General features: G+C 35.4%; 1 protein-coding gene across 2 annotated transcripts in view; it reads left to right on the top strand.

The window, feature by feature from the left end:
- Nucleotides 1-262: 262 nt before the first annotated feature.
- The window catches only part of LOC150079036 (serine/threonine-protein kinase Nek8-like), a 266,092-nt gene continuing 255,080 nt past the window's right edge, over nt 263-11,274 (top strand). Inside the window, exons 1-2 of one of the 2 annotated variants that reach the window (XM_090384054.1) lie at nt 263-388; nt 6,012-6,217. In XM_090384054.1, coding sequence (XP_090240180.1) covers nt 342-388; nt 6,012-6,217 — 253 coding nt within the window. In that variant the 5' untranslated portion in view covers nt 263-341. Of the gene's footprint in view, nt 389-629; nt 655-6,011; nt 6,218-11,274 lie in introns of those variants that run through there. The other variant, XM_090384055.1, reaches the window with a different exon arrangement.

Below are 11,274 nucleotides of genomic sequence, written 5' to 3'. Positions count from 1 at the left end.
TTTGCGAATGTTATTTTTGTTTCCAACAGAAAGACTTTTTATCAGTCTTTTCTGGCAATATGTTAGATTAACAGTACTCGGTGATGTTTTGAGTGGCTTAATTCTTTCTATGGAAGGGGTTTGCGGGGATTTGCTCTTCATTTTCTGTTATGTGTTTTGTAATTTTCACTTTACGTCTATTACAATTTAAAAAAGCTGTTTGATTTTCGCCTGTTCTAAACGTCTCTTGAATATAATGACTTTTTTTTTAAAATATATATTTTTTAATAGGTCACTATAAACATTAATGGTAAATTATTCAAGGGACAGTTTTTTCCTTATTATTATATTCATTTGAGAAAATGGAGAAATATGAAAAAATCTGTGTTGTTGGCAGGGGAGCATACGGGTAAGTAAAGTGAATTTATTCAGTAAATACTAAATGTACAGTGAAAGCGCGATCGAATTAGTGTACTTTTTTTTTTGCATACAGTGTGTGTGTGCTGTGTATTATAATTCCGAGACCTTTGAAATTATAAAATAAATATCACGATTGAAGTTTTTTCATGTAGTATTATGTACTGACTTGTTTAGCATTAGTCTAATTTCATTGTATAATAATCAGTTAATTTAGATTTCAGTAGCGCCCATGAGAATTTACGCCTGAGAGTATTGGTTAGTGAAGTGATCAATGCCAAATTTCATCGCAATTTTAGGACTAACACCACTGAAATGGTAGCTGCCTTACCAATCAGCAGGTTTCCTCCAGGTTAATTATCAGGTGGAGGCCGCCAGGCAATCTGACTGGGGGAGGGGGCGACAAGAATTTATAGTTTCTCCACAGCGTTTGTTATTTTCAAATCAACATATCACGCACCTGAATACAAGGCAACATGGGGGCTCATATAGCTGTCTACTAAACAGTTAAAGTCAGTAATAGAAAACTTGATAAAATCATAACTAAAATAGGTTTCTTTAAATCTACGATCAAATAGTTTCAACGTAAAGAATATGAAAAATAAAAACGTCCCATTTTGTATTTGGAGACGAAATCAAATAATAATAAAGAGAAGAATAAAAAAAGAAAAGAAAAATTAATTTATTTAATACCTTAATTATTAAATAAATAAATTAAATAATAATAGAAAATATGAAAGAATACGAATTTAATAAAATGAAATAATTATTATATCACAAAGTTAGGATTGTCCCTTTGTTGATTTTTTTTTTTTTTGGAGCAGTAGGATTTGAAATTTTTAAGTTAATGAAATGGTCTTAATGCACACAACAGAACAGACTTTGCATGCACTAAGTTTCCCTGGTATTATGCTACTCTGACTGGTATTCATTTAGTACCTAAGGTTGTGTATTTAAATTTTCTGAAATAAATAATACATTTCTATGTATATCTTAGTGCACTTGCATCATTTATACACAGCCGATTATAGGTTAGAAAATTTGCAATAGCGGCATCATTTAAGTTACATCCCATATTGTGAATACTTTCACGATGAGTTGCCATGACATTGCACTACTTCGAATAAGCAATGCTTCACCCGAAGGAGAAGACTGTTGTTACTTATTCTCAGTGGATACCACCACCCAGACGGCACCGTTTCAGGGCTATTTGGCCCTTCTTCGGTGGGTGGGTAGGTAGGTAGGTACTCAAGTGATGTAATGATGACAAAAGTTGTGAAGTATATCTCCACAATATGAGAGATGCCTGATGGTGTATGATTTAAGTTAGGACTCTAATGCATTAAGGGCTTATGCTTCAAGTTGCGAATAAGCCCTTAATGCATTAGAGTCCTAACTTATATCATACACCATCGGGCATCTCTCATATTGTGGAGATATACTTCACAATTGTTTTGTCATCATTACATCACTTGGGTACCTACCCACCCACCGAAGAAGGGCCAAATAGCCCTGAAACGGTGCCATCTGGGTGGTGGTATCCACTGAGTAATAACAGTCCTCCTTCGGATGAAGCGTTACTTATTCGAAGTAGTGCAATATCATGGCAACGCATCGTGAAGGTATTCACAATATGAGATGTAACTTAAATGATGCTGCTATTGCAAATTTGCTAATCTATAATTGGCTGTGTATAAATGATGCAAGTGCACTAAGATATACGTAGTCTAACTCTTTCACAGCTTGAGGCATAAGCCCTTAATGCATTAGAGTATAATACATTTCTGTAATAAATAATAATTATATATAGCAATTTTTGTGTGAGTGGGGAGGAATACATCGTGCTCTTAATTTAGTAAAAATGCATGCAGGGTATCTGTGAGACACTTCTTTGTTTTAATTATAAAAATAAATTTTTAGCCTTTTTACTGAATTGCCATTTGCTAAACTTAATTTAAAAATATCAAACAAAAATAAATGAAAGGTAATAATAATATAGTTAGGGAAGGATGTTATGTGGTTGTTTGCCATTAGTAACGTAGTTTATTAAGCTATTCACCTAAACTGCTATACATTAAGATGACGTTTCAGGTATCTAACCATCGTGGTCTAATGTTGCAGCATCATCTGTATTGGTAAGATACCTGAAACTTCATCTTAATGTGCAGTAGTTTAGGTGAATAGCTTAATAAACTATATTATTAATTTCATGTAGAGCTTTTGCTTCATCAGCTGAACATGAACAGCTGATAATAATACAGAAGTTTACGTTGTGCCTGCCATATGCCATGTGAGCATCTGTGTTTCAATCTGGGCAATGTAAGTGACCCTAAATTCTAAAAAATATGAAAATTTTTTTTTATTATTATTTTTGGTTTCTCTTCTTTATTTTCACTCAGTATTTTTCAGCTGAGGTTAGCAGATCATAATTAAGTCATTACACTTTTCAATTCAGTAAAAAAAAGCTAAAAATTAATTTTTTATAATTAAAACAAAAAGTGATGTTTCACATATGAGCATATCTGTTTAATGTTTATAATAATATTCAGCTAATAAAAATCAGTCATATTTATAAAATTAAACAAGAAATTCAGCTACTTCAAATCTTTTTTAGTTTCATTGGGCACCTATGTCAGGGGCCACCACATTTGCCATACCCCAGTTCACGAACATGCCACTGATGTTCACACTAATGCAGCAACAGCAGTGATGAGTGAGTATGCCACCATTCACTAATTCCACATAGAGAAAGAGATAGAGCTTATTATGTAATGTGCAGTATTGATTTAGAAAGAAGAGTAGTGTCAAGTATGATGATTTTCTCCCTTTGTGAGTCACCTTTCCATGCACCAATTCAAAAATATTTTTGACATTCTGGTTCAGATAATGCCCAGGACAGGTTGAAAATTTAATAATCTGATAACCCTTCAAATATTTTGCTCGAATACCACTGCTCCAGATTTTTTGCTTGAATACAAAGTTGAACTGTGTGTTACCTACATCACATCTTTAAGCAATTACATTTATTAGGCACATGTGCATGTATATGCTTCAAGCACCTATTGATTGCATGTGATAACTTTACTCCTATTGGATGGATTTTGATAAAATTTTATATTTGGCTGTTAGAGAAAGATATATTAGGCCATCCCATATTTCATTAAAATCAGATCAATAGAAATCTTGTAATTATTAAAAAAAATAAAAAAAAAATCCCAGAATAATATGCCATTTGGATAGTTCCAGATTCAAGGCAGTGGAGAATGAAAAAGACAGGAATAATTGTGCAGTCAGGCACAAAGTTCCGAGCATTGCAGTCAGATTACTAGGATGTACGATGTTCTTTCAATGATATACAGGATTTTTTCCAGCAGAGACAACAGTGTGATTATCCCATTGTATAAGCCAATGATTAGTTTGTTTGTTTGGTTTTTTTTTAGGAGCATTAGCAACTAAGGCCATATTGCTCCGGGATATGCGGTGGTCATTCCCTGACCTTTCCGCATCCTCCGTATTTGGTAGTGATGAGCTCGAACCCCGGTCTAATCAAGAAGCGTGTGCTACGCACTGCTGCTCCATCCGACCTGGCTACGGAGGCGCCTCCAATGATTAGGCTGCAAGTTGATTACTGCATACATGTTTGGAAGTCTCATTGTAGATCTAGTGGAATGGGTGCAGAGAAAAGCAACAAGATAAGGACATAAAAAGGTACTCTTACCAAGAAAGCATTCCAACTTACAGAAGCCTTCTAACAAATGAAGCATCAGTAAATTAGGTATCTTTAGGGGGAGACCTGAGTGAAGTGTTTAAAGTTTTAAATGGATTAAGTAAACTAAATGCTAATGGCATCTACTCTTTCTTAGATGATAAACACAAGGGAGCATAAATTTAAATAGGAGACAATGGTCACTGGATAGATGTGTGGAAATTTGCTTTCAGTCAGAATCGCTGATTGTTGCAATAAACTTCTGTGTGGTGTAAATGTTGCTAGTTTGAATAAAATTTTAAGAATGACTGAATAAATCATTAGAACGTGATGGATAAATGAAGTAGGCAGTTTTTTTTTTTTTTTGTCTGTTTTCAAAATTGTGCTATGAACACTGCCTGATCAATTTGTTGACAACTTATGATCTTTATGACTACAAATTAATTCTCATTGACAAAAAAGCACAATGTCACTTTTGAAGCTTAGAAAAAATTGTGGAGTGTTATTGTAATGCCATGTTAATTTTAATTATTTTTGTAAGAATGTTTAATTTTCTCTTGCAAAAATATGCTATGTTACCCTATACCAGGCATGGAGTGTAAGAGTCTCCAAGGATTTTTATCTTAGGAGAAAAAAATTATTAGAAGGAATATAAAAAAATACAGTGGGTAAAATTTAATTATTAATTATTTTGCTTTAAAGAAACATTTTTTTTGCCCATTCCTTCAATAATTGGTCTACTTCTTTAACCTTTACTGGTCATATTGGTTTATATTATATTTTGGCATTTTTAATGCATATTTAACTCCTTTTTTAGAGATTAGATACATGCATAAATCCAGTTTTTTTTTTTTTTTTTTTATGCATGTAAATTTTCTCTATTTATAATGAAAGCTAGAAGTTCCCTAAATCATTTATGCATCCAATTCCCATGATGCTAATTCACAGTTCTGACTGTTTTTGCTTCTTAATGTCTTCTGAACACTGCTACCCTTCTTGTTGTCTGTCAGCATTGGTCTTTCCATGCTTGTTTACCAATCTGTTCATTGTAAACTTATTTGGAGTTTCTTGCATCTGAATTTTAAGTGATATTTTAAATGTATTTATATTGCATTTAGACCACACCAGCATTTTAAAATGTGTTCACCGAAAGCTAATGATGGGCATAATAAAATGGCTTGCATAATTGAAAATAAACAATTATGACTTCTTGGTTGTGTCCACAACCACCACCACCGAAAGCATGTCTTTTGAAGCACTGTTTCAGGAAGTTGCTGGTATTAGTGCAATTCTACAAGTCTACTGTGTGATATGAAAAATCAGTTCTGAGTGTCATACATTTTGGGACTATATATGCCAACTGGAGAATCTTTTCTGGAATATCTCTATATTTATTGTAGTGAAAACTATATTGAAAGCTGTATTAAATTACAGTGTACAAAAAGAGAATAAAAAATAATTTAAAACAATTTTTACAAAATTGAAAATAAATAATACGTACTTGGTTCATTCAACTAAGTTTTGTATTTTCCTTCTTAAGTGAGTTATCCCACTATACTGCACCTAACCTGTCGAGTTAGGTGCAATATAGTGGGGGGGGGGGTTCCTTGTTTGTTTCTGGCAGTAGTTGAGCCATTTTTTAAACTTTCTCTGTGGCTTGCCATTCTATGTTTTAATTAATTTATCTGATAATTTGCTTTTTTTAAAAGTTTTTTGCTTGAAGGTGTCACACCTTTTCAGCATCACCTGTTGCAATTTGCAGTAATTCCTTTAACATGGTATAATAGTAATTTTAATTTTGTAAATCACTATTTATTTGTGTATAATATATATATATTTTTTGATGGTTGAGTTAAAAAAAAATTGCTGTAATGGTCAATGTATTGAATATACTTTTATATATTTGTAGAACTGTTTACCTTTGTTGTTGCCATTCTGATAAACAAATGGTGATAATAAAGCAGATACCCGTGGAACAGATGACCAAAGATGAAAGGCAAGCATCAATAAATGAAGCTAAAGTACTTTCAATGCTTGATCACCCAAACATTATTGCTTACTATGAAAATTTTCTGGAGGACAAATCCATAGTTATTGTAATGGAGTATGCCCCAGGTAATATATGTATTTTTAATTTATTTATTTAATTATTAAGATACATAGGCAAAATTTTCTAATATAGGCAGTACATTAATTTTAAGTTAATGGTAACCCCAAATACAAAAGTTTTTGGAACCATTAGTCTGGGCACATCAAATCCTGGGTGCCAGTGCCAAAAATTTTTATGATGACATTTAGTATTTCCTGTTATGTTCTAAGGTTTGTTTGTCCTTACATATTAAGCATTTCAAAAATTTTGCCTTGCCTAATTTCTTGACAAATGCCTTTAAGTGCAGACCATTATGTATTCTACTATAAGCAAGGCGCTGTTACAGGATGAATCTTATTGGTTGAAGAAAATAATATTTATAGTAAAGAATAACAGCTTTACAACTCACACTTTTCAGCTTTTGTTATGATAGTGTGAAAGGGAGCCACTTAACTTGAGACATTCTGCTTTTATTTTATGGTGCATTTTGATAAACAGTTTTTAGCATTTGTAATTGATTTTGTTGTGTTTTTTACCTCTCTATTACATTAATATTTGTTATTCATTAATCAAAATTTATAAATGCAATAAGAAAATAGCTACATAGAACATATTTGAAACCAAAATAGTGCTGACAATAGTTTGTATTCATTGGCAACATTTCAAACTTGATGTCACATGTGCATTAAAAATTAAAATGTTTACAAGTATTAAAGTACTGCTGATGGGAATTTTAGCATTTTTCTTCAGTACAATTTTGTTTTCTATCTGGTGGCATCAGAATTGGAGAAGTATCCTTGTGGGATCCCTTCTTACTGGATAAAATTTGAAGATAAGTGGTTGTGAAAATAGAAAGTTTCTGATAAACTGTGGCAGACATCTGTGTAAGCTGAGATCGTATAGGTTTCACATTATACTGTATCTCCAAGCCATGTCAAAGGTTTTTCAGTGTCAAAGAGGACCATGGAAAGGTGTTCTTTCTGTACAAAGCAATCACTTATGTTTATTTCTGTCCTAATCAAAAGGTTGAGAGTAGCCTTCACATAAGCCACATTACACTGGATTTAGGAGGTCATTTCAAGCTAGAATCCAGGGTAGCCAAGTGTTGAGCATTTTTTTTCTATGACCTTGCTCATAAAGCTGGTGAGTGCATTAGGTCAATAAGGTTGTGGATTTGTTAGGATATTTTACTGGTTTTGGAAATACCAAAACATAAGCATGGTGCCATTTGTCTGGAAAAATGTATTTGCTTTGAATATTCTGTCTTGAGAATTGGTTCAGTAAATTGTGCTATCATGATATAATCCATTCCATCTGGCCTTGCTGCACCAATTTTGGTGGAGGCTAGAGCATGGCACAGTTTTGACATTGTGAAGAAGGGAAGATTGTATGTTGCACTGGATGCTGTTTCAAAATTGAGTAAGTGTTTTTTTGCTTGTGCTTTGTGTGCCTGAAAATGTGGAAAGTATGATGTATCTGAGATTTCTATGAATGATATACTCAGTGTTTGCAATCTCTTCTGGTTTTGTAATATCATGGCCATTGACAGTAAGCATAGGCGCAATATGGCCTAAGTAGCCCTTGCGCCAGAAATAACCATACCAATACCAATTGACAGTAAGCATGGGACAGTTGATGTGTAGGTGTTTTGCATATATTTACTGTATTTTGGCCCATATCGTTTGGGTTTTTGTTGTCCTCCTGGTGCTGGTATTTCTCTTCTCGGCAGCTCCTAGTGCTGCTGGCTTTCCAACAGACTGTGAACAGATGCAGATCTTTCCAATGAAGTTTGGACTTTGTCTGAAATTTAATTATATGTATATTTTATTTTTTTATATAATTTGATTATTTTTCAATTTGTTCATATCAGTCTTTTTTGGTCATGGCAGATTTTTTCCCTCCCTGTACTTGGGCAAACAGGAGAGGGAGTATATAAGAGTACTGCTAAATTATGTGTAACTGACAGTGGGGTTGCCATTGGTTGGCTGGGACCGCTTTAAGTTATAAATATCAATGTCCTTGTAATTGTGGAAGCGAAATGCCTCCATGCTTCTCTTTTGCTGATCTACCTAACACATTTGGTCTTTGCCCTTGCCTGTTTAAAGTGGATGAGATTTGCTGTTGTTGGGAACTTCCTGAAGATATCCCATGCTCTGTTCTTCCCTTTTTTAGCTGCACTGCATGCATCATTCTACCACACTTCTGAGCAGGCTGATATTTTTGTGGATTGCTTTGGAATCGCTTCATCCACTGACTGCAGTATTTAGTTAGATATATATTTTACTGCCAGATTGATGGGTGTTTGTTGGGCCTGCTTTTCTTCTAGTGTTGCTAGCTGCTTGTATAAATCCCAGCTTTGGAAAAGTTCCATTTGACAATTTGGTAAAAAAGATGGGGAATACTTGTATCAATGCAGCATATCACAAGGAAATGATTTCTGCCCAGTGGATTGCTGTGAATAGACCATCCAAATGGAGGATATATGGTTGCTGAGCAGAGAGAGAGAGATAGATAAACATCAATAACTGAAGTAGATTCCGAGGACGATGCCTATAAGTGTGCTCTGCATTATTGAGAGTTATCAGATTGTGTTGAGCAAGTAATTTTTCGATAGTTTGTCCATGCTTGTCCAAGTTTTGATTTCCCCACAATGGATGGTTACTGTTGAGGTCTGCTAGGGTGCAGTATGGTTTTGGAAGTTGTACCACTAATTCTTCTAAGTCAGTATAGCTTATATTTTGGTTTGGGGGCAAGTATAATGAGAATTTAACATGGGTTTCACGGGTATCTGCGAGTTTGATTATCGGCGCTTGTTTGGATTGTGTGCAACATGATCTTGGCCTTGGTGTTACATTGGTTTCTTGTAGACAGAAGGTGATAGGGTCATATTGTGAAAGGAGGTCATGGATGTCAGTCACATTACTGCAGTAGCCTCTACAGTTCCACTCTAAGGAGATAAGCATTATTTAGTGGGACCAACTGATAATGTTACCAACAGCAAATTCAAAATGGGAAGCATTCAAAGAACTTATCTTGGAAGCTACTAGGCTTTACATACCAACTAAGAAATATTGTTGAAGGTTTAGGCCTAAATGGATGTCAGATGAACTAATGAGACATATGGCAGAGAAGAAAAATGCATGGGATACATACAAATTAACACATGACACAGAAGCCTATGATGGATACAAGTTGATCTGTAACCAAGTTACAAAGGAGGTTAGGCAGGCGAAGGCCGATTACGAGAAATCTTTGGCAAGGGATGCAAAGAGTTCTTTACTTATGTAAACTCTAGAAGGAAGGGGATCAATCAGATTGGTCCACTTGATATCGATGGGTCAACTGTTGATGATCCTGCTCAGGTAGCTAACAAACTAAATGAATATTTTGCATCGACATTCACACATGAGGAGTTATTCAGCGAGGGGAATGCCAGAGGTGTATTCAACTCTGGCAGTAAGCTAGAGAATCTTGTAATAACTGAGAGTAAAGTGGAGGAGAAATTATTGAAGATAAAAACAAGAAAGGCACCTGGTGTGGATGGAATCTATCCAGTTATATTAAAGGAGGCAGCAAAGGAAGTAAGCAAACCCTCAGCCATAATTATGAGAGCTTCCTTGGACTCAGGGGAGGTACCCACAGACTGGAGATGTGCAAATGTGACCCCAATTCACAAAGGAGGATCAAAGGGCTGACACAAGTAATTATAGACCTGTGAGTTTAACTTCTGTTCCCGGAAAATTAATGGAGGCACTGGTTAAAGAAGCACTGCAGGATCATCTAGACAAGACTTCAGTTATAGCTTGGACACAGCATGGTTTTGTTAAGGGGAAGTCTTGCCTGACCAATTTGATTGGATACTATGATGCAGTCACAAAAGAACTGGATGCAGGGAATAACTTTGATATTATATACTTGGATCTTAGAAAGGCTTTTGATACTGCTGAACATGGAAGACTGCTGCACAAATTGGAGCAGTGTGGCATTGGAGGCAAATTGCTGCTATGCATAAAGGGGTGGTTGAGGGCGATAAGACAGAGAGTGGTAATCAATGGACACTGCTCATCGTGGACTAATGTTATTAGTGGAGTCCCTCAGGGTTCAGTGTTGGGTCTATTATTGTTTTCTGTATTTATAAATGATATTGATGATGGTATATCAAGTGTAATGTCCAAGTTTGTAGACGATACGAAGGTAGGCAGGGTTGTCAAGGACACTATTGACACTATGCTGCTGCAATAGGATCTGGAAAGGTTGAGCAGATGGGCTGAGAGGTGGCAAATGAAGTTTAACATTGACAAATGTAAAGTACTACATATGGGAAACAGTAACCCCAGAGTAACGTATCAACTCTGTGGTACTAAACTGACAGTGGTAGAGAATGAAAGTGACCTGGGGGTGGTTGTGTAGGCAGATATGAAGTTCTCTGAGCAGTGCAGATGGGCTGCAAGAGTAGCTCATGGTGTTTTGTCAATGATATATAGGAATTTTTCTAGCAGGGGTAAGGAGGTGATTATTCCCTTGTATAAGGGAATGGACAGGCCACACCTAGAGTACTGTATACAGGTCTGGAGGCCTTATTTCAAGAAGGATGTAGAGCTGCTGGAACCAGTACAGAGAAGGGCAACAAGATTAGTGAATGGAACAAAGGGGTGCTCTTACGAAGAAAGGCTTAAGTTTTGTAAATTACAGTGTCTGGAGACTAGGCACCAGCGAGGTGATCTGACAGAGGTGTATAAAGCCTTGAATGGTTTGAGCATGCTCAATGCTGGTGAGATTCTTCCTCTTGCTCAGAATAATCACCTGAGAGAGCATAAATTCAAATTGAGGAAAGACAGATGTAGGATAGACGTGTGGAAATTTTCCCTTAGCCAGCGGGTGGTTGGTTGGTGGAACAGACTTCCATCCTTTGTCGTGGAAGTTGATAGCCTAAATAAGTTTAAGGCTCAGCTGGACAGGTATTTCGAACGAACAGAGGGGTGAAGTGGAAGTGGTTTTTTTTTTTTTTTTTTTTTGGCTGATGCTGCATAAGCTTGCTTTCTTGCATCAAATGCCTCTACTAATGCTAATGCTAATTTGGGTT

Source organism: Mastigoproctus giganteus, chromosome 10 (assembly GCF_048544385.1).
Source record: "Mastigoproctus giganteus isolate SK-2022 chromosome 10, ASM4854438v1, whole genome shotgun sequence".
NCBI lineage: Eukaryota > Metazoa > Arthropoda > Arachnida > Uropygi > Thelyphonidae > Mastigoproctus > Mastigoproctus giganteus.
The sequence above is the reverse complement of the archived record's forward strand: the minus strand, read 5'-3'. Positions and strand labels throughout refer to the sequence as shown.